This window comes from Anomalospiza imberbis, chromosome 8, assembly GCF_031753505.1.
Source record: "Anomalospiza imberbis isolate Cuckoo-Finch-1a 21T00152 chromosome 8, ASM3175350v1, whole genome shotgun sequence".
Taxonomy (NCBI): domain Eukaryota; kingdom Metazoa; phylum Chordata; class Aves; order Passeriformes; family Viduidae; genus Anomalospiza; species Anomalospiza imberbis.
In genome coordinates, this window is record NC_089688.1 from 19,783,786 (window position 1) to 19,806,909 (window position 23,124).

General features: G+C 50.2%; 3 protein-coding genes across 10 annotated transcripts in view; all 3 read right to left on the bottom strand.

Moving 5' to 3' along the window:
- Positions 1–265: 265 nt before the first annotated feature.
- Positions 266–3,453, bottom strand: CYP26A1 (cytochrome P450 family 26 subfamily A member 1). Its single transcript, XM_068197669.1, has 7 exons — positions 3,137–3,453; positions 2,715–2,939; positions 2,337–2,624; positions 2,091–2,240; positions 1,620–1,754; positions 1,249–1,401; positions 266–1,057 (listed from the first exon to the last, which is right to left on the bottom strand). The coding sequence occupies exons 1-7, from the start codon at positions 3,323–3,325 to the stop codon at positions 716–718; spliced, it is 1,482 nt and encodes a 493-aa protein (XP_068053770.1). The 5' UTR covers positions 3,326–3,453; the 3' UTR covers positions 266–715.
- Positions 3,454–4,999: 1,546 nt separating this feature from the next.
- On the bottom strand, positions 5,000–13,300 carry CYP26C1 (cytochrome P450 family 26 subfamily C member 1). Of its 2 annotated transcripts, XM_068197670.1 has the most exons (6): positions 13,009–13,300; positions 12,709–12,933; positions 12,308–12,583; positions 10,529–10,684; positions 7,687–8,193; positions 5,000–7,423 (listed from the first exon to the last, which is right to left on the bottom strand). In XM_068197670.1, exons 1-6 carry the CDS (start codon positions 13,198–13,200, stop codon positions 7,061–7,063), a joined length of 1,719 nt encoding a protein of 572 aa, XP_068053771.1. In that variant the 5' UTR covers positions 13,201–13,300; the 3' UTR covers positions 5,000–7,060. The 2 variants fall into 2 exon arrangements, with proteins under 2 accessions (XP_068053771.1, XP_068053772.1); XM_068197671.1 differs by lacking the exon at positions 12,308–12,583.
- Positions 13,301–13,914: 614 nt separating this feature from the next.
- Positions 13,915–23,124, bottom strand: part of EXOC6 (exocyst complex component 6) — an 88,724-nt gene continuing 79,514 nt past the window's right edge. For 4 of the 7 annotated variants that reach the window (XM_068197673.1, XM_068197676.1, XM_068197680.1 and 1 more), the window contains 2 exons: positions 15,861–15,973; positions 13,915–15,043 (listed from right to left, as the gene is read on the bottom strand). In XM_068197673.1, coding sequence (XP_068053774.1) covers positions 14,911–15,043; positions 15,861–15,973 — 246 coding nt within the window. In that variant the 3' untranslated portion in view covers positions 13,915–14,910. Of the gene's footprint in view, positions 15,044–15,517; positions 15,530–15,860; positions 15,974–23,124 lie in introns of all 7 variants that reach the window. The other 3 variants (XM_068197672.1, XM_068197674.1, XM_068197675.1) reach the window with 1 other exon arrangement.

Genomic DNA, 23,124 nt, shown 5'->3' on the forward strand with positions numbered 1-23,124 from the left:
TGTTTGATAAGGAGACCTGTAGCACTTGCCATCACTCCATGCAGCTTTCAGCAAGCATGTGGTTTTGTACTGTCCTTGCATTTAAAAGCTAAAATATATATAAATTAACTACTCACAAGCAACTACATATGAAGGAGGGAAGAGTTATGAACACAAAAATACCAAATACTTTGTTCACAGAAGCAGATCTGGCTTTACATCCAAACCCTAGAGCCACATCCATTAAGTTACTCTCTAGCATACACACAGATCTTCATACAGAGGATCATCAAAAATAAACTTTATTATCAAACTTAAAATTCACACATTAAACATACAATCTAGACACAAATAATACTGAAAACATTATCAAACAATAACCATTTCAGGTAATTTGGATGAGTAGCTAGTTACCATTGTTTTGAATGCTTTTTGGATATTTCTTAATACATACACCATCCTGAAATGTCTTCAAATACTTATCTGGCCAGCTCTCAATGATATTTTAAATAGGGGAAAACTTATTTCTATAGAAATAACATTATCTAATTATGAATCAGAGACCCATAATTGTAGTGCTTGGGGGAAAAAATAGCATAGCCTCTTGAAATACTTAGAAGACATAAATAACTATTGTACAAGTTTTAAATATTTAAAGGCCTTTGTTACTATAAAAAGTTACTATGTACATATTAAATGCTGTATAGAAATCCATTTGGAGGCGAGTGTTGAGCTCTCAGATTTGGCCGCTGAAACCTATGAATTTGGTAGGCAGATTGTCCACAGGGTACACTATGGGGCCCGTTTTCATTGTAGGAGGTCCATTCAGCAGCTGCCAGTCACAGCTCCGAGCCAACTCCACTGTAAATATTTTTAGAAGGACTTTTGCAAACTCTTTGCCCACGCAGCTCCTCAAGCCCCCACCAAAAGGAATGAAACTGAACCTAGAGGAGTCCTCTGGAGATGGAGACATGAAGCGATCTGGGTTAAATTCTTCCTTGTTGGTAAAGAGATCTGCCACATCATGTGTATCACAGATACTGTAAATAACGTTCCAACCTTTAGGGATTTGATAACCCTATAAAAAAGAACAGAAAGGAGATGTGGAGCACCTTGCTGTGTTAAATAATGTGAAGTGACAGAACAGGACACATCAGTGCACCCCACCTCCCCTCCTGGCTTCCTGCAGGTCACTCTAAAGCAGACAGGCTACATGAACACAAAATACTTTGCAGCTGTTCTGAGGAGTTGTGCCCAAACCTTGCTTACATTTAGCTCAAGGGTCTTGAGTGCAATCCGAAATCCTCCGGGAACAGGCGGGCTCAGCCTGAGGGTCTCTTTGATGACACAGCCTGTGTACTTCAGCTGCTCCAAGACCTCCATGTCCAGTTGCTTCTCTTGGTTGGAGCTGCACAGTAGCCCCTAGAAAGGAAAATGCTGCCATGGCATTCATGAACCACGCAGCCAGGGCTCCTGGCACTGCAAAGCAGCTGCCCCTCAGCTACAAGCAGCACTTTCCTGGCACCCCTAAAAGCATGGCACCACCTGGGTCAAAGGGAGCCCTGTCTGGGATATCTGTCCTTGAGGTACCTTCCTCCCACTGCCCCCTCCTGTGAAATGTCTCTAGGGAAGACACAAACCTTGACCTGCAGCTCTTTCCTGACTTTCTGCAGGACTTCATGGTGGAGCCCTAGGAAGGCGATCAGCGACGTGGCAGCACTAGCAGTGGTTTCATGGCCCCCGAAGAGCAGCTCTGTGGCAGACTCCTTCAGCTCCTTACACAAAGGATAGAAAAGGTATAAACCAGGCCTTGAACGGAGTATCTCTACCAGGCCCACTCAACCACTGCAATGCTGTACATCATTCCCAAACTGGAACAGACACCCAGGGGTCTGGATGGAGGTGGTTGGTGGTGCTTATGCTCCCTGTGGACATGTCTCCCCATCCAACAGCCTGACTGCAACTTCTGCACCCTAGTCCTCAACACTAGCTGGTTTATTTCATTGGGAGAGAGAGCATCTCCTGCATTTCCCTTTTGTTCCCACAAGGTAAGTGTGATGTTCTCAGAGAGCCTGAGGGAAAGAGATTCATCCGGTCCTGAGGAACCTTACCTGCATGTTGAGCTGCTCGCCGTTACCCTGCGTGTGTTCCATCAGCAGCTGCAGCGCATCCTTGTAGCCACCCTCAGGCTCCTTGCAGGCCATCTTGGCACGGATGTTCTCCTCGATCTTGGCATGGATGATGTTGCGTGCCCGCAAGCCCTGACCAAGCAGGAGGGAGAGCAGTTTGGGTCTTAGACAGTACTGCCATCCCTCCCCCCTCGATTCCCCCGTGCCCTGGCCTGCCGTGAGCCCTACCCGGTAGAGCCCACTGAACGGCACATCGATGGGCAGGGAGAAGAGGTTGCGGATCATCTCCTCGAAGGCCTCGACCAGCTGCTGCTCGCCGTCGGGGCTGGCCTGGCGGGGCTGGAAGCCCAGCAGGATTCTCATGGCAATGCGAAACATGAGGCGCTTCACCTCGGGGTACACGAGCAGGCAGGGCTCGGCGGCGCGCAGCCACCGCGCCAGGCAGGCGCTCACCTCCTCCTGGATGACGGGCACGTAGTGCTGCAGGGCGTCCCGGGAGAAGGCACGCATGATCACCTGCCCGGGGGGACGAGGAGGAACGGACAGAGGCTCAGCCGCCGCGCCCGAGGCGACCACGCCCGCTCCCCGCCCGCCGTCGGCCCGTACCTTTTTGCGGTGCTTGTGCTGCCCGTTGTGGAGGTTGGAGAGGCAGCCCGAGCCCAGGATGGTCCGCACCGAGGCGGGCCACTGCACGGAGACGAGACGGTGCTCCCCCAGCAGGATGTGCCGCACGTTCTCGGCGCCCATCACCCGTACCGTGGGCCGCCCAAAGAGGTGAGTCTTGTAGATGAAGCCGTATTTCCTGCGTTTCATCTGCAGGAATTTCCGCCTCTAGGCAGGGGATGAGAGGGGGGAAATGATAAAATAGATTTTAGAAAGCTTAAGAGGAAGAGGCAGGGAGAGCAGCTGTTTCCCACCTGGGCACGGGAGCCTGTCAAAGTTGCCGCTCATCTCCCTCCCCTGCAGCCCGAGGAGCCCTGGCTCCAGAGGGGCGCCTCTCCGCTCCCCGCGCCATCGCCTCGCCTTACCTGCAGCACCAGCTGCAGCGTCTCCCCGAAGAAGGGGAGCCCCATGGTGCCCGGGGGCAGCGGGAGCGGGCAGCTGGGGTCGCGGCTGCTCACGCAATACAGATCCCAGAGCTTGACGGCAGCCAGAAAGAGTAGCAGGGGCAGCAGAAAGGTGCACAGGGCGCTGGCGACTAGGGCGGAGAAGCCCATGACTGGGGAGTGACTCCCGCCCAGCCCCCCGGGAGCTCTGAGTGCGCGGGCTAGGCTCGCCGCGGGCCTTTTATACCCTTCCCAGGTTGCTGCCCACCCCTACCTTGGTCCGATAAATTAGTTCACCCAAAGTTCATCTTTAATTGCGGATTGCGGCCTGGCTCCTCCCCTCGAAATCTTTAACTATTTGCTTTGCGTAGTGCATCTTTACCCGCCGCAGACCGCTGCCGGTGAAGGAAAGGTGCTGTCGGGGGCGGCGGCAGCGGCTCCGGGCTCGCTGACCCTGCACCGCGCTCGGCGAGTGGGCTGCGGGACGCCGCCGACAGCTGACAGCCGGTGGTCGGCCTCCACCGCCTCCTCGTCCTCGGATTTATCGCCGATGCTCTTTCGAGACCAGCGGTTGCGCCCAGAAATTCCCGCGCCGGCACCCGCCAGCCCGGCTGTCCGGAGTCACCTACCCCACGGCGCTACCGCCCGGCGCCGATGCACTCTGCGGAGCTCCTGCGTCCGCCCGCCACCGTCGTCGGCTGGGAACGGCGAGATAGCGGCCGGACCCGGGAGACACCGGGCCGGGACCGTGGGGTGGCCGGAGCGAACGTTTCCCCCGTGCTGGGGTTGCCCGGAGACCCCCTGAGCAGAGCCGTAGCTGTACCAGCGCATCGGCGGAGGAGCCTCCGCTGTCCCCTGGTTCACCTCGAAAGGCACGGCTTGTATTTCTGTCGGCCGTGGAGGAAGGAGCCCCCGGCAGCAGTCCGTCTCAGCCTCCCGATGCAGGTTCAAGCGCGGGTCACCGAGGGAAAAGAAGGTGAGCGCGGAAAGGAAACACCAAACTCGCCGTTCCCAGCTCCTCTCCCCGGGATCCACTGCCCACCCTCGCCTGAGGCTCTCCGGCATCCCGTCGGGGCTGCCGCGGCCGGGAAGAGGCGCTCGGCACGGCCGGGCACCCCGCCTGCAGCCGCGGCGCGGAGGGGCTCCGCGCTGGCGAGCGGGCACCGGCGCTGCTCTCCGGACGGGAGCGGCGGGTCCGGGCAGGAGGGGCGCGGCAGGAGCGGGGCAGCGGGAGGGCTGCGCTGCCTGGGGCTGCTGCTGGTGCCGGCGCAGGAGCCGCCGGCCGCTGGGGAAGGGGCACCCGGCGCGGACCGCGGCTGCGGGGCGCGGAGCTCTCCGCCGACCACAGCTGCTGCCAATACACTTTTTTTTTCTTTACGGTTTTTATCTTTTACCCTGTTACTTTTGCTTTCTTGTTCCCAGACAAGCTCAATAAACACTGGAAGTTGTGTGTGTGTGTCTGTGTAGGGGAGAGGGTGATGTCACTTTTTATTATTTTTCTAACAATCATCGCATCACACGAGACCCGCCCTCTTCTTACGATGCCTTGTTGGAGCGGGGCTGCCCGCCTCCGCAGCCCTTTGCCCAGGAGGGAACCCCCCGGAGGGTACTCCCCCGGCCCCGGGGGCGGTAGCCCCTCGGTGTTCGCCGCGGGCCCGGCCGGTTCCGCGGAGCCCGGCCGGCGCTGGCCGGGAGCGGCGGCCGTGCCCTGACCCGGCGCTCTCCCCTTGCCGGGCGCTGACCTGCTTGTGACCTACAACACGGACCGTGACATCTGCGTGAACCCGGCCGGCAACCGCGCCAAGTTCACTGTCTATCAAAATAACGAGATACGGTGGCCTGAGCACCGATAATTGCCACAGGAAGGCTTTATTATCTTCCCAGCTGTGTATTCCCCAGCCATCGGCTTGAAAAGAATCAAATGGTAAAGAGTGAATGGGATAATTAAAAACATCTTGGAAGGGGGTCAAGAAATTAACAGCCTAATATGAACAAACTTTGATTACAAGTAACAATTATTACACTTCATTTGTAAATGCTCGTGTTTATCTGCAAACAAAATCAGTTTATCAGTTTATTTTGTTTTTTTTTTTTTTTTTTAAACTTAGATTCATATTACATTTTTCAGCAGGCTTGGTGCTCAGAGTAATTTTTAAGTGCGCTGCTGGAGGAGCCCTGACCTTCCTGCACAGGGTGCCGGACGCTGCAGGCCCAGCCCTGCCCAAGCCCTGCCCGCGGTGAGACCCTGAATCGCCTGCGGTCTCAGCCAGCCAGCAGCTCCTGCTAATTAAAGTTAGTCATTGCCACTTGCAGCCACCATGTACTGATTTCACCTCTGATAGGCAAAAAGATTCACCTTTCAGGACAAGGTCAGGAGGGCCAGAGGCTCTGGTTCACTACAGGGTCGACTTGCCAATAGCACTTAACTCAGCCCTGCAGTTCAACCTCTTCCAGATTTGACTTGTCATGTTTGGGAGCCAGGTTTCTGCCCGAGGTGGCGTGGTGGTTGCTGCACAGCCCTCGACAGTTAATGCCAGCACATGCCCTGCTGCAGTGCTCCAGCATGGACAGGCAAAGGGGGGTCGGCCAAGGCAAGGCCATCTCTAGCACCAAAGCAGAATGTTCCAAAGGGACACTGTCTTCGTGCCATGTTTTGGCCCTCCCAGGTCAAACTGGTCTTCACACAGAGCTCACGACACCATCAGGCATGGGATGCTCTGGAGGGAAAAGGAGGATTATTTTCCCAGTGCATTCACACAGAATGCATGACAGTGGGGAGTAGAACTGAAGCTGAAAGAAATGTACAAACATGTAATTGCAGATCAAGGGCCAAGGCCCAGCTCTGTTCTCAGTACACAAACAACAGGACTCAATTAATTTTATTTTACATGAGGGAGAAATATCCTGTAGGGGTACTCAAAAGCCATCTAAAAGGGTGCCCTCAGCACCCACAGTTAGCCTTGGGTACCACCCCCTGGATGGATGCAGGGAACTGCTGTCCTGACACTCCCTGGCAGAGCTGGGCTGACAGAGGTGACAGTCAGTCTGGCCAGCCAGCCAGCTACCACAGGGCCTGTGTCACCTTGCAAATGTCCCCTCTGCAATGTGAACAGCACCATCAGAAACAAGGGACTTTCTACCATATTCAGAAACATCTCCTTTCTAAACATTTGTCCCCCAAAGCCCCCTCCCCCTGCTTCAGTCCAATCCCATGGGTAGGCTGTGGCTGGGGAGAATATCCTGGGGGGATCTCAGAGATGGCTTCATGGCAGACCCCAAGCAGCAGCGCAGTGCTCAAGCACAACATACACAGCTACTACGAGTAAGTGAATGAGATATCCTCTTTGTGCCAGCTCTAATGGGAAATGCATGAATGAGATTAAATATTTACAATAAAAAGCACTTTACACCCTATTATTCTAGCTAGAGTTGATGCCGGGGATTGGGCAACTCTGGCTTGTGTTTTCCTGCAGAGCCCCCCACCTTCCCTCTTTTTTAATCTAAAAAGCTACAGTGTGCAGGATGTTTGTCCTGCCTCTCCTACAACACACCTACAGGAGATAACCCTGGGAGTCTTAGCTGTGGGTCTGGGAGTTTTGCTCCCCATCCCTGGTAGCTGGGGGCCTGTATGGGGCAGGGCTAACTGAGCCCCCATGGCATATGCACCCTGCCAGCAGCTTCAGCAGGTTTTGCCCCAGTGCTCAGGGGTGGGACTCTGCAGGACACCCTTCGGCAGCACACCCTACCAGCCTGTATACCAGGAGAGGAAATATGGAAAGACCTTTAAGGTTTTGTTCGGCAGTGACCCAGTAGCATTCCCAGCCTGGGACAGCAGAGACCTGTTCCTGGCAGCTGTGGAGGGGCATGAGCCCCAGGGCTGAAGGGAGCAGTGCACCCCTCACTGGCTCAGGCCTTGTGGCCTTGGCTGGGCTGCAAGGGGTGGAAGTAGAGCTGCAGCCCATCATCAACAGGGTGCACAATGGGCACGGTCTGCATGGTGGGGTAGCCAGGGGTGGCCAGCTCCCAGCGGGCCGTACTGACCAGCTCAATGGCCAGCAGCTTGAGGATGGCCTGTGCCAGCTCCTTCCCAATGCAGCTCCGTGCCCCTCCACCAAAGGGGATGTAGTGGAACCGGCCTGCAGCCTCCGGCCGGCCAGCACCAAAGCGGTCTGGGTCAAAGCTGCTGGGGGGGCTCTGGTAGACAGCAGCTGTCTCATGTGTGTCACGGATGCTGTACATGACGCTCCAGCCTTTGGGGATCTGGTAGCCCTGGGGAAGGGAGAGAAGAGGGAGGAGAGGACTGTTACATACCTGTGCTACTGGAGCAGAGGTGCCTGCAGACACCTCCACTGCACTGCCCACCTGCTCTACAGTTCCTTTTCTCCCCAGCCCAACTGGGACCCACAGAGGTTGCTGGGTGACTTCCCCGTGAGCTACACTGCCAAGCACCACCACTGTGTGGGACACAGGGTGCTTGCTCACAACGGCAGGCAGCAGCTCTTTACCAGCCTGCCAGAGTGTGAGGCACTTACATCGAGTTCAAAAGTCTGCAGTGCCGTCCTGTAGCCTCCGGAGACTGGGGGCAGCACTCGCAGTACCTCCTTAATCACACAGTCCAGGTAGCGCAGGCGGCTCAGCTTCTCCAGGCTGATATCTGCAGAGCAGTGACAGCTTTGCCCTGGTGGTGTCGGGAGCTGGGGGCCAGGGCAGGGGTTGCTCCGGGGGACAGTGGGCTCCAGCAGGGCACTGGGCTGGAGGGAATCTTCCTCCACTGGGGCTGGGGGCTGGCTCTGGTCCTTGTGAATGTCTTTGGCCATGGGGTGGGAAAGTGGCTTCTCTCTGTCCCTGCTCTGGATGGTCAGGGTGTCCAGGCAAGGTCCTGCAGGGCAGCACTCACTCTGCGGGTACAACTCATGGGACATCAGCTCCTGCCTTATTTTTTCAATCACTGAGGGGTGCTTCAATAGCAGGAGGATCAGAGAGGTGCTAGCGCTAGCCGTGGTGAAAAATGCAGCAAATATGAGCTCAATTGCTGATTCCTGGGAGAGGAATAAAAATGACAAGTTTGAATAACATTTCAAAGTGATTGTGTCTCAGACTGTTCTCACCTTTTGCAGGTTTTGCCCCTGTGCAGGGGGCCCTGGCCTGCACTCTGCTCTCCCAAAACCTGCACTCATCCTGGGTTGGAACCAGGGACCAAAGCACTTCTGTATGAACTGGACATCCACTTGCCAAGTGACTGCTGCAGAACTGCAGCTGGAATTACCTCCAATCCAGCTCTTCTGAGCTTCCCTCACAAGATTTACCAATTTCAAGGCAGCACTTTAGCATGCATTATAGGACACTGAGTGAAGTCCATTTCAAGTATTATGCTTTTTATCATCATCTGCCAATTCCCCTCTGCACCCAGCTTTTACTTTTCTGTCCAGGCAGTGGATATGGGCAGTGGTTTATGCACAAATTCTAGATGTGCTGGAAGCTAAAATGGGTTGCATTTGATCCATCTCCAGTTATGATTGATCTTATCTGGGAGGGGACTCAAGGCATGAGTTAAAAGCATAAAGACCTCTCTGCTAGAGCAGGTCAGCCTGGGAAGTGCTGTAGCCAGCAGCACTTCAGGGAGCACACAGCAGGCAAAGGACTTGCTTTTCAAGCTGTACAGTCTGAAGCACAGGAGAGTTCCCAGTATCTCCACAGCAGATGTATCTGTAACAATTTAGGAAGTTAATCAGCTCAGATACATGGACCACAGCACAGTCAAATCTGTAATATGTGCCTTGCCCAAGGTCAGGGGTCCCCTAGCAGCCTCCCAGCCTTTGTCTGCAGGGTCTATATGGAACAGCACATGCCAGGTTGCTGATGGCTGTTTGCAGCACCCTCTGACCAACTTTTGCAAACAGTTTCCCAAAAGTTAAGGGTTGCCCAGAGCTGGTTCATGGCATGACACATCTCTGACAGCAAACATAATGCTCAAAACTATGGCACCATTTGAAGGTGCCAGTGGCTCCACAGCACAGGGCTGGGAGTGCTTAGGCTTGAGGCCAGAGACAAAAACCAAGGAGAAGCCAAAGGCAGGAGTACCAGGAGCTGCCCCCCTGGAAGGCCTGGAACTGACTGGTATTACAAAGCACTAACTGCTCCAGCCCAGGGACACAGAGCAGTTTCCTTTCACATGACTGTGTCTGGACTTTAAATTGTTCTGACACAACCAGTTCTAGAGAGGTGATGCCACAAACACAGAGAAGAACACTTGAAGACTGAAGGTACTTGGATTCAAATCTGATAAAATTAAGGATAATGTAACAAAGATGACTCTTTGCTACCATCCCTACTGCCATACATTGGCTGGTCTAGATGCTTTTGCCAAAGAGCAGCTCTCAAGGGCATCTTTAGCTGAAATAAAACCCCTGGAACAACAGATACCTGTCAACCCCTATCACACCTCCTGCAGGCATTAGCAGCAATTTTTACATTCACAAGGTAGCAGACACAGATGAAAAGAAACCTCTCAGTTCCACCACATGCAATTAAACCCCAAGACATTTCAATAGCATGCAAGGAATTTAGGGCAAGCTCTTAGGTTTGAAATAACAGCCCTTATGCTGTTTGCATCAACCTCTGACAGTGCTGCTGCAGAACTTGTGTCACAGCTGCTGTCACAACTTTCCCTCCCTGCTTCTACAAGACCAGCAGAACCAGTGACTGGAAGGCAGGATATTCCCAAGCTTCTTTACCCGTACTGTCCCTGTCCTGGGAGGCAGAATGGGCAGCATTACACCCAGCCAGTGACAGCATTATTACAGAGGACGGGTTTTTCAAATCTTCCCAAGGTTTAAAATATTTTAAAACAGTATTGTTGGCAAAACAACATCTTTTTAATGATCTTTACATTTCAAGGGCCCTGGTGAGTTCACGGCAGCAGTACAAATCACAGTGTATTTAGGGAAATTTCTGGAAAAACTGTCTTTCCAGATCATTTGAACAAAAAGCAGGGCTGTATTTGAGAAGCACACAAGTAGCTCTGAATATTTCAAGAGTGTCCTGGAGGTTACTGAGCGCACAGACGTGCAGAGCCTTAACACAGCCACATAACCCTACCAGCATCCTACATCAGGCTGAAGGCCATGAAGAGGAAAAGTAGAAGGGGTACTCATTCCCTTTTAAATGGTCCCTTCTAATGCAAAGAGACACAAGACTACGAGGGCATAAGAATGTGCCAAGTGCAGGAGCTGGTGTCCTCACTGCTGGTAAGAGGGGGGCAGGAGCCAGCAGCTGGGGATGGTCCCCACACAAGCCTCCTCCTGGCCCTCAGCCCATGTCTCTCAAACAGCCACCGAGTCAGGAGTGGCACTGCAAGGCAGAGGTTCTCCTTACCTTTAGCTCCTGCATGGTGAACTCTTTGCCGTGCTCCTTGGCACTGTCCATTATGAAATCCAGAGCATCGCTGTGGTCTTCTGGGCTGTTTCTCTGCAGTTTTTCCTGTATAGCCTTCTCCATAAACTTATGTAGCATGTCCCGTGCCTTGATTCCCTGTGAGAGGCACACACAGTTCAGGAGAACCTTAGGAACTGCCCCCCTCTCTAGAGAGACCAGGGGAACCCAAGTGTAGCGATCCTTAATCCCAGGACCTGTAACAGCAAGAACTGTTTAATCTGCTGTCCAGCCCCAGAGCCTTGCAAGAGGCAGCAGTCTGGGGGGAAATGCTGCATATTCTGTTGCCTTGCTGTTGTGAATCAAATGCAACAAGTCCCAAGAAACTCTCTGGGAGGAAAAGACGGCAGTAAACTCAAGCTACCAAGTTCAGAGGCATCTGCACTGAGCAAATCTACAGTTCTGTCAGGTCCAAAAGAAGCTTATTCCAAGGGACAAGTAAAGGTAACAAGAAAACTGAGTCCAGACAGCAAGCCACGAATGGTTTTACAAGGGTATAGTGGATAAAGACACATTAATCACAGTCAGATCATCTTCAGGTGTGTTGCACTCCAGTGCAGCAAAACATTCATGTAAGATCTCAGCAAGTGAAGTGATCAGCAATGCCTTTGGAAAGTGGGATGGATGGAGTCACAGAGCGTACAACTCTCCATAAAAATGTCTCCAGCAAAAGCCAGAAGGACCAGAAATTCAAAATTAAAAATGGCCATGGCCAAATATTGGGAAGAAGATACAAAGGCTTAGATTTGAGATGGGAAGGATTGGACAAAGTAAACAGGACAGAGAGTGAGGAGAAGGACAAGGGGACCTAAAGGCAAGTTAAAGATGTGGGTCTGGGGGCAGACAGGCTTTGGCTGACCTAAAAGAGGGAAGGGGGGATGAAAGCTCATACTGGTGACAACCTGCAAAGGGAAACTGGACAGGGAAAACAAGAGCTTTGATGAAGAGTAGCAGGGAGGCTGAGGGAGAACTGGGACTGGCTGGGTAAGGCGATCCAACCGGGCAGAGCTCACAGTGAAAATAAGAGATGAGGGGCTAAAGTGGACAGGAGACTTCAGCTGTGGTAAGGGTGGGTGGAGAACCCAAAGCCAGAGGAGGGAGGAATGTGAGAGGAAGAATGGTACAGAGGACCTATACCTAGAGGAGTGTGGAGAGGCAGGCAAAGAGGGGCAGAGCAGCAGGGAAGAAACTGCAGGTTGAAAAAGGCAGAGAAGACTGTCCCTCTCCCTGGGTTGTCTCTGGGCTGCTGGACTACAAGGGACTGAGAACCATAAGAGGGTCTCAAGTTCCCAGACTGCCTGAGTTTCTGAGGAGGTGCTAAGCTGAGGTGTGCTGTGCCCACCTGTCTTTGTGCTTATGCCCACACACCCCTCTGCCATGGGCTGACATGAGTTCAGACGGGATAAGATGGGACAGGGTCAGACATGAGGGACTCACGAGAGGCAACATATGGGATGAGGGAGAAGAGGAGCCCTATGCTGTACAATGAGCTGGAGCCAGTGCCCAGAGGTGTTGGAAGCCAGCCAGGAGCAGGTGACAAGTGCAGAGAAAAGGGGAAATGGCTAGGGTAGGTAAGACATCAAGCCCTCAGACCTAGAATAGGGTGTTGCAGGTGTCCTGGCCCATCAGAAATGTCCCTTGGTGGGCCTAGGGACAGGGGGTCTGTGCTGCCAGGGCCCAGGCCCTGCCCCCGGGCAGAGGAAGCAGTGCAGGCGGCAGTACCTTGCGCAGCCCACTGAAGGGTATGTTAAGGGGCAAGGAGAAGAGGTTCTCCACCAGCTGTTCAAAAGTTTTGGCCAGATCCTTGAACTGCTTTTCCTCCAGGCGGAGCCCCAGCAGAATCCGAGCTGCAATGCGGAAAGTTAAGGTTTTAGCGGAGGAATAAACTGCGATAGAGCCGGGCTCCATGCACCAGCCCCGCAGCTCCCAGCTCACAACCTTCTGGATGCGCGGCAGGTAGCTCTCCAGGGCAACACGGCTGAAGACTCTGGCCAGGATCTAGGAGAAGGGGGAAGAGAGGCAGGTAGTTAAAGCAGGGGGAGCACACATGCCACGAAGGCCCAGGCCTGGGCCAGAGATGCCACCAGGGCTGTGTGCCCGGTCGGGGCAGCTGCGAGGCTCACCTTGCGGCGCTGGCGGTGCAGGTCACCAGTGGAGCTGAGCAGAGTATGAGAGCCCAGGATGATCTGGGTGCTTTGGGGCCACTGTGTGCTGACCAGCGTGTGCTCACCCAGCAGGATCTTGCGGATGTTCTCAGCGCCTGTCACCCGCACCACGGGCCGGCCCAGGAGGTGGGTCTTGAAGACGTTTCCATACCTCTCCCGCCGAGAGCTGTGGAAGCGGGAGCCCTGGGGACGAGCTGCGGGTCAGCCCGTGGCTCCCGCCAGCCCCTTCCCACCCCGCCCCGTCCCCTGGCGCCTTACCTGGAGCAGCCAGTGCAGAGTCTCCCCGAAGAAGGGCCAGCCCATGGAGCCCTTGGGCAGGGGCAGGGCGCTGGCGCGGTCTCGGCTGAGGCTCCAGCGCAGCGCCCACAGGTGCCGGCACAGGGTGACCAGCAGAACCAGGGCCAGCAGCACCAGCGCCGCCGCCTCGGGCCAGGAGGGCCCGACCGGCATCCTCCTCCGGCGGCGGGGACGGGGCGGGCGGCGCGGCTGTCAGGCACGGGGGGCCGGCGCCCCGCGGCTCGGCTACGGGCGCTGCGCGACGGGCCCTGCCGGCTGCTGCCCGCCCGGCCCCGCTCGCCTCCTGCTGCCGGTTCGCCCCTCGGCCACATTTATATAGATATTGGCCACTTACGCCCGATCCACCTTCGGAGATGACGTATCCGCTGCATATTTAAGCGGCGCGGCCAAGTGCGGTGATTGGCGCGGGAGGGCCGGGGACAGCGGCCGAGGGGCTCGGGGCGGCGGCGGGGCAGCCCCCGGGGCTGGGGGCCCGGCGCCCCCTCCCGCCCCCGCCCAGCTCCTCAGGGCGCCCCAAGCCGGAGGCGGGACGGCCGCTCCTGCGAGCAGGGTAGTCTCTCCGCTCCGCCGGCAGATCCCGGCGCCCCCTCGGGCCAGCCTGCCCAGGTAGCGAGTCCCGTTTCGGGCTCCCCCGACCAGGGAGCGCCCCAGCCCTGCCCCGCAGGCCCCACCGCCCCCGGCTTCCCGGCCTGCAGCGGCTGTCGGGGCGGTCCTGCAGTGCTCGCGGCCCGCACCCCGCCGTCGGGGCCGCGCGGATCCCCGGCCGCCCTCTCCGGGGTAAATCACCAATGAGTCGGGGTCTGCACAGGTCCCGCGAAACCAGCTCCAAGGTGCGTTTCGGTGTGTGAAATTAAACAGGAATGTGGGTGAGGTTTATATTACTGTATTTAGACCGTCAATAACTTAGAAATACAGCGAAAATGTACATTATTTTTACACGTTCCATTTGGTTTGTATTTGTTAGACATTCTCTTAGTGTCTAAAACAGCCAGAGGGGACAGTGCAAAGAGACCGGTAGTGGGACAAAATGCTAATCGCTGGGATGGGGCTGGCAGGAGAAAGCGCAAACTAACAGATGCGGCACGAAAGCAACAGCGGCAAACCTATTCCTTACTGCAACCTGGGATAAAGAATCCGAGATCTTACAAAATTACAGTTAGAAATAGCAACCCTGAGTAACAAAACCAAAACGAAACAACATGTCACATTATAAAGAAATCAAATGGTTATTTACATTCACAACCTCAAGATTAAACCCTTTTGGAAAACAAAGCCTGTAAATCCTAATGCTAAATAGATATCAAGTCTAGTTCTCAGGTAGTATTCAAAGGTACTAAAAATCAGAAGACCTTTTTATACCTCCAGACTACAAAACCTGGTATACAAAATTATGTCCAATCACTGTAGGGCTAATATACATTTAATGCAGGAAATCAACAAGCAGCATCTGAAACACAAGTATCTCAATGCTTAAAAACATTAAATTAGGATTCAGCCAGAAAACAGCAACTAAGGGATCATTTCTCAAATAATTCCTACTCGGAGCAAAATTTTGGACACCATATCTGCATATATTTAAATAACATATTTACAGTTCAGCAGTTCCATGTACAATATGATTGCGCTGGTTTTTATTGTACAACCTTATTTTTCACCATTTGTTTACAATATACAAAATAGTATTCGACCCATTAAAAATACGTACAAAGAATTGTTTGTTGAAGACTACGTGTACAGTCTATCTACTGCATTTTTCGTTTTCTCGGTTAAACAAAAGTCCTAACTGGTATCACCCTTTGCTTAGTAGAAATAGTGGATAAGAAACACCTTTTGGTGTGATGAGATACTGCCGATTTAGGAGGCCTATGTGTGCTGGGACATACCATTCACTAAACTCCTAAGTTGCTTTACTACAGTCTCTATTAGCTTCTGCTTGTCACGGTCATTCTTCCTGAACTGAGCAAAAATGTTGTTCTTTTTGCTGGAGTCTTTCATTCTAGAGAAATAAAAAAGCAAATGACAAACATATTAGAAATGTAAATTGAAAAGGAAAAATCCGAATATTTAGATTGGTTTACTACTGTTCTTCTTTTGATCTTTCTGCTAACAAGAACTGAAAGATTACAAAACCTGTTCACTATGTGTTCTTAAATTAAACTTCTGCAATGCAGAAGTGCAGAATGTGTTCAACAAATACTACTTCACAAATAACCTGTAAGTATTAAGGAAGTACCCCATTAGCAGGACCCTGATCCTACCAATTGCCTCAGGAGAGAAGCAAGTCAGTAAACCCGTTAGTATCATCTGCTTCCATGGTAAATTCAGACTCGGCGAATGGGTGAATTTTGTTCACCGTCAATAACGGGCATCTATATTGCTGATTTCCCACACCAACGGATATAAAAACGAAATTCGGGAAATTAAGTAAGTTACAGAAACAATATTTTGTAACAATATAGGCGATACGTACCCTCTGTGAACTCTGCAAAAGACATTTTCATCGCAGGCAGGAGAGGAGAAAAAACATTGTTAGAAAGCGTATTTAAAGCGCAACGTGTTTTGATGCGGTTTTTCCAAGCAGGTTGGTACCGGGCTGCCGGTAACGTGCCCTGCTCACCCTGCCCTCCCTGTCAGCCCGCCAGGTCGGCCGAAACGCTCGCATCGGCTTCACCACGGCCAAAGCTCAGCGTCTCCCTTGCCCAGAGCGGCAATTCGGGCAGCCGCTGGCTGCTCCCGCGGCCCGGCCCCGCCGCTCCCGGCAGGGCGGCTCCGGCGCCGCTTCGCATCCCCGCGCCGGCAGCTCCCGCACTTACTTCTCCAGGAGCGTGAGGGCCGTGCTGGGGTTGACCCGCAGGTACTTGGAGGTGGCCTGCCCGTAGTCAGCCAGGTAGGTGGACCAGTCCCACACCATGAAGAGGTCCAGGAGCTGCGGGGGGAGAGGCGGGTGAGGGAGTGCGGGGAGGCTCTGCCGAGAGAGGCCGGGCGCAGCCCCCCGCCGAGCCCAGCCATCACCCCCCCTTCACCTGCCCTTCATTTCTTTCTTTAACGTCCCTCACCTCCCTCAGTGTTCAGCTGTGCAGGTTTGGCCCCAGAAGGGGATGCTGACGGCTTCACACTTTAGTATTTAGGAACTTGCTTTACCGTGGGGAGCAAGACAGGGATGCTCGTGTCTGCTGCTTCTCACACTAATTTAAACGAGGTTCAGGTAGTCGAATTAAAGTGAATTAACACCACCTGGCCTCCTGGCTGCAGTCTCCATTATGACTGATCCCTGAAACTCAGAGCCAAGCCCTGGGCACACTTCTGGCCCAAACAAACCCAAATACTTCAGTGGCGGAACAAAAAGTCTCCAAGCACAGTACTACGCTTGGCTGCAGTTTCAAATCAGGTCTTGGACTCATAATCTGAGAGCTGCTGTTCAACAGTAAACCAGCCTGCTTTTACAATCAGACGCAATGCCAAACCTCCAGCAGCCAGCACCCTCAGAGTCCTCAAAGCCTAATTCTCCCTCCACCATCACCGGGTGCAGGCCAGGCACCGCTGGGCACCCTGCCCAGGCTGCCAGGGGCCAGGGCACAGGCAGCCCCGCTCGGGGATGCCTTTCCCACGGCTACCTGCGGGCCAGTGGGCCCCACTGCCATTGACGTCAATGGCGGGGCGCCCCAGCTTCCCCCTGCGTCTGGTGCCTGGCCTTGTCCTGCTGCTGAGGGCTAACAAGGGCTTGTTCTCAGGCTGTCCTGTGTTAGCCAAACCTACTGTTAAAAAAAGCGTTGGGAACCATTAACAACACTTTGCCCCAGCGCGCAGTGCCCGTGGCTGCTCCGCTGAGCTGGGTCCTCAGTGTAACCTAGGGCCCTGCTTGCCTGGAGAGCTGCTGAATCAGTAATGCTGGAAAGGTGGGCTGGAACAGGATTTTGTGTAACAAAACCACTTGACAAAATGTAACAGACTACTGCAAGGCACACCATTTTTCTATCTCAAGGAAGAGCCGTCCACTTCAAACATTTGCTTCTGCTAAACCAGACCAGAGTTGTTAGAGCTGGGACACAACAATAGCAGCCCCTGCTCCCACAGGCAGATGTGTGAGCTCTGGAGGCAGACCCCCGCTCTTCTGACTTCTCAGGCTACACTAAGAGGAGGGCTGCACCCCAGAGAACCCTGCCTTACTCAAACTTCTCAGCCTGATAAACTGTCAGAGGAGTCCAGTAATGCTCATGCCCAAAATCGTAACACCAATTCATTTACAGAATAAAAACATACATCCAGTCTTCCCAGCTTCACATTTCTGTGCCTCTCTTTTGCAAATTTTTCCACTTCCAAACCACTTTCTTATGTTACTTTCAAATATAGTGTCTAATTTAAACACATAATTTTCTAATTAATTACTCCTTCCTTATTTGTAGAGTAATCTTTTAGGACTAGGTAGCAACATTTCCTGGCATTATAATGGACCTCTGACACACCTACTGCTCTGTCATCCCAAAGACCTTTAGGGACCCTTACAAACCTTAGTGACAATTACATTTTGCATTTAATTATCTCACAGGGGTGAAAGGATCTAAAATCCAAGGAGGCAATTTCACTCTCTGCTGACTAGATATCCATGAAACCACCAAGGTCAAATTCAAACAGTTCTTTCCCACAAAGCCCTTTCTCAAGATGGACACCATCAATTTTACTGAGTTGCTGAGAATATGCCTTCAGTCACCATGCAAACAGACTTGGGAAGGCTTGGTAACTCAGTTGTGAAACTCACCGCCTCAGTTCCTACTGCATGTTACTCATCACTTGTTACTACCCGCATTACACAGTTTGTGGTGCCCAGTCCTTATTTTTTAGCACAACCAAAAGAGTTGTGCTAAAAAAAAAGAGTATTTTAAAGCACAACCAAAAGAGTGGAAAGATAGGACAGGCAGATGCACAAGACAAAATGTGAGGATAAAGCTGACAGGAACCCAAACTGTATAATCTGGTAATTAATAACTTAATGCTACTTACAGTGCTACTTGCCATGGGTTCCACATGGGACATGGTCCTTAAGGATGAACCAATGTTCCTGCAGTTGTATTCAGTGAGTAAGAAGTGAAAGATTTCATTTCTTATCCCTTTTGTACCATTCAAATTGAGGATTCTGGGTAAATCCTAAACAACCCTGAAGCTCATATGGGTGAAAGGTATCTAAAGGTATCCTGCTAGCAATGTGCGGCCCAAAGCCACTGATGACTGACACAATTACAGTGCTGACAAGTTCAAAGAAACTTCCCTGACAATACTGCAGGAGTGAGTTTCATATGATGCTTTCAATGGCTGACTCAACTGATTGTGCCATGGTTCTGAGAAATCTCAGTGATAGTGATGACTGGAAGATTACACCTCATTTGTCACCTGGCCAAACACAGGTATGCATGTAGGGCTCTAAACAGACCATGAAGCCTGTTGTTTTTCAACACAAGGTAAGAAAATGTCACACAGAACATGAAGCATATTCTGTGCACTCCAAGACAGCCCTGGCCCTAAAGAATAAACACCCAAAGAGACACTATTGGCAAAAGTGATGTACCCAGAGCTTCTTCCCTGCTCCATGCATGGTCAAAGAGCTGCACGCAACCAACTTCATGCCAATAAATCTCTTAAGTTCAAGCAGCTGTCATGACACATGGCAGGTAGCTCAAAGGCCCAGGCATGCAATCCGATGACACATGCCACTCACTCACAGCCCCCTTCCCTCCTTCTGTGCATCTGTCCAGGGGCTGCAGTATGACAATCATGCCCTGGATCTGGATTAAATGTGGCAGGGAGCTGCAGACACTGCTGGAGACCAGACTGCTGGTGTGCATGATTATGCATTGTGCATTTTGTCCCACTCACAGGCACACCTCTGCACCGTGGCATACTGCTGTATGCAGTGGGCTTTGACAGCAAGTACTACATGCTGTGGGGTGGGCAAGAGCTGCCTGGGGTGCAGCTCTTGGGATCTGTGTCCTGGCCACTCCTATCACCTGCATCTGCCCTGGCACCCAGGCTCGGTGGATGCACAGCCCAGTGCAGGTGCTCTGTGAGGGGAGCAGGTTGGCAAGCAGCCAGTGGCAGAGAGAACAGTCTAGCAGAAATGACACACTGGCCCCAGGACCACCACATGGGTGGTGGGAATTAACTTCAATCCATTCATTAAAAGCTTCACTTGAGCACAACACAACACCAAATTCACCTTCAGTCCAGCAACAATGCAGAGGTGTTAACTCACCAATCTGTTTTAATTTCTGCTGCTCTGTTCCTTTCTGATTTACACCATCTTTTCTACACAAATGTGTGCTCTATTTAAATTAATAATTTTAATTCCTCTCCCTGATATAGAAAAAGTGGGACTGTCTTGGTCACATGTATATCGTACGATATACATGAAGCACAGGACAGTTTGCTGGTTCTGTGACAGTAGTTTTTACTGCAGCATCTAGGATAAAATCAAGGCCAAGTTAAAGCAACATGTCCCTACTACTATTTTATCTATTAAAGCTTTCAATATTACTGAGACAATAACTGAAAATGAGATGTATTATCTAACAAGGAATGCCCCACACTGGCATACACTGTCAAAAGATAAATATGGGCAAACAGTAGGTCCTGGCAATAAGCATTTCCCAGCCTCAAAAATCAAAGCCACAGAGTGTATCACACCATACAGGTGATACTGGCTGTAATTCCTTTAAGGTTAGACTTTGCACAGCTTGCCTTGAAATTACAATAGGAAAAATGTTTATTTTGCACATGCATCTTTCTTAAATTAACATGTGTGGAAAAAACCTCAGACTGAAAGGCAACTGCAACCCCACGTAAGGAGCCACCCAAGGGTGTTCAGTCAGAACCAGCTTATCATGCAGCCAAAACACTGTGAAACACCAAATAAACTAAATATATGTACTCTGCTACCCAAGAACAATGGCACTGCTGTGCTCTTTATCCCATAATAACCATGAAAAATAAGAATAAGCTCAGACAGGCAATACTATACCCAAGTATTTTATAATGAAGCAGAGTATGCTTCCCTAGGAGCAAGGAGCAATTATTCCCTTCTGACTAGGAACAATTTGCAGAGATGTATGTGTGTCTGAGTCATTGTGGGGGAAAAAAAAAAGGAACAAGGAAAAAAAAAAAAAGAACAAGTTTTAGCCTTTCCTGTATACCACACAGAACATCCTATAAATTGTCTACTTACATTTAGAAGATACAGTCTACACTTCCACCTTATTTAAGGATTTTGCATCTTCTAAAAGTGTGATATAAGGGGAACCTTCATCCAATATCTTAGAACCATCAGGGCTGATGATCAGAGAGCAGCACGTTTCTTCTACTGAACGTGCAATAGTGTTGCTTTCCCAAACCATTAAATTATTAGTCATATATATACTTCTAACATTATAGTAACTTAAGCCTCTGGTTGCTGTATTGCACTTTTGTTTTGAATTATGCTTTACAGCGCTTTGATTTTGTAATTTTCCCTTTGTGCAGGTATTTTCTAAATGCCTTTTATGTCTAACATTAGGTCTCTCTGTGGAAATAAACATCACTTGGAGAAGAAAAGGTGTTTACGTGTACTTATGTAAAAGTTTATAGTAATTTCTGACATTATATAGGTAACACTGCTATTTTTAATTGGAAGACTTATTTTAAAATATACTAAACTATGTTTTAGTTAAAGGAGCTCCTACTGGAAGACCTTGCTAGCTAATAGGATCAGTTAAGACAAAACATTATAATATTGATGCTGTGACAGGAAAAGATCTTAAACTTCTAGGGATAGAATTCTGATTTCAAACAGGGTACTTGCACCTATTCTTCAGAGTTAGTACTTTATCGTTTTCCCAGTATCTAGGTGATATGGCCGTGTTTGAACAGAAATTACTCTTTATCATTGCTCACTAAAGCTTTGTATTGTATTACCTAAAGGTCAGAGCAGCTCAGCCATAGTCCTGTATTTAGGCCATCTTGTAATTACGTGAGAATTTTGTGCACTGGGAACTGCTGGAATTGACCATCCGGCCCTTTCAATGACATTTGAGCCTCTTGTCACATCCTCAGATATCATACAGATGCCCTTTCCTTTTTACTTTTGGGCAACTGTCAGGAATAATCTTGGAAGAGGATGCAACTTTGGGAAATAGCTATGCACAGAGTGAGCACAGCAACAGACAGAAGGAGGAGACATGAGCTTTGCAGATGGAAATGGGGGCAGTGTCCATTAGACACTGTGCTGGTTATACTACAAAAATCCTAACTGTAAGTTATAAAGATAGCTTAGTGCAAGTTGGAATGGTGCAATTTGGAATCTCTTCTGAAGCAGCACGAGCATCAGCAAATAGCTTTGGTTGTACAAATGGCACCAGTGATTCAGGAGATAAAACAGTTGTACACTTAATTTCCTACTTATCTTTCAGTAAAGTCAAATATTCCATCCAAAGAAAAGTAATTCTTTGAATATATCACTGTCATGTTACGTCAGTTCTGGCCCACTCTCCTTGCTCACAAGCTGAATATTTCTTATGCGAAACAGTTTATTAACCCCTAATCACCCAGTTACTTCTAGACTTGATTGCATGTGTAATTACCTTTTGTCAGGTACAATTTGCCTGATAAACATGTCAGAACACTTGCTGCTTAGTCTGTTGAAACAGATAAATGCTGTCTTTCCACAGCCTTAGGGCATAATTAACAGGGAAAAAAAAAGGCAGTTATAAAAACACACAGAAGCTGATTCAGTGAGGCAGGAGTTCACAGCGTGCAGCCCGCCAAGGCCCATTGCCCGACCCGCTACGCTTGCCTGAGCTCTTATTGAGTTCCAGCCTGCTGTGACAGGGCAAAGGGGGCAGCCCTCAAAAACTGAGATTTAAAGTAGGTTTCCACGTGAACTTCAAAAAAGAGTGGGATGATGCCTGTTTGGAGAAAAAAAAAAAAAAAAAAAAAAAGAACCAACACAGTGAAGCAGTAGATAATGAAACTGGTAGAATCTCTGTCATAATTATGTGATATATGCTCAAACAGACTCTATGGGATGGGACCAAGAACAGAGAAACTAAAAGAAGGCAGAGGAAAAAAAAAATCAGGAAAAGCAAACAGGTCAGGATTAACTAAAAATGCTTTGTGGCATCCTTGGGATCAATTGCTTCTGATTTCTGCCCTGTAGTGTTTGCAGGTTATGTACCCATGCGCTACGGGGAGTGTGAAAAAAGAAATCCTTACCTGACCTCTGGATAACCCAAACAGGAGATTAGCCCATTTCCAAGCAAAGCAGGTTGTCACACTGTTAGGCCAATTGCTTCTATTGACACTTTGCATAAACATCTTACACAGGGTGATCAGAAAGGACTGTTACGCCATTAATGCTCTTTTTATTTTTTTATACCTAAGTCTTACAGAATAAAGGCCTTTCTGAGTAAGGGATAACAAAAGGGTCAAAAGGTCACAAACATTCTTTAAAGTAGGCAAAAATCGTGGAAGTTTAGATTCATTGAAAAGTGCAAATTGGAATTTTTTTGCATCTTAAACATTCCAGCACACTCAGCTTTTTCTAATTTTCCTTCTAGTAAATTCATTATCTACTTAATTGTGCATTTTTACTTTTACTTTTAAATAAGAAAAATGCTAAAGTCTTCATTTTAGGAAATAGCAAGCTGTCTAACCTTCTCAGCTAATCAGTAATCTAAACAGACTTAGACATTACCATTGAAATCCTCGTGAGGACCAGTGTGAAAATATATAGAACTTTTTCTTGAAGTAGGATGACTGAATAGTGTCTCACATACAGTTTTCACATAATTTACACAGCATGTGGTTTGCACTGTGTACAGCAAAATATTCTATATTTTCTTTTGTTTTGCTTTCGCTTTGATCAGAGATGGAAACAATCTCCCTTTAATAGTATAAAAGCCACCTGCTGGGCATCACAGACTACAGCTAATTGGTAAATTCTTTGAAATTTTGATATAATGGATTTTGACCTCTTTAATTAAAAAAACCCAAAGCCTAGAATACGGTGAACTCTTCTGGGAAATGAATAGTGCCAAGCATATACAACTGCAAGCT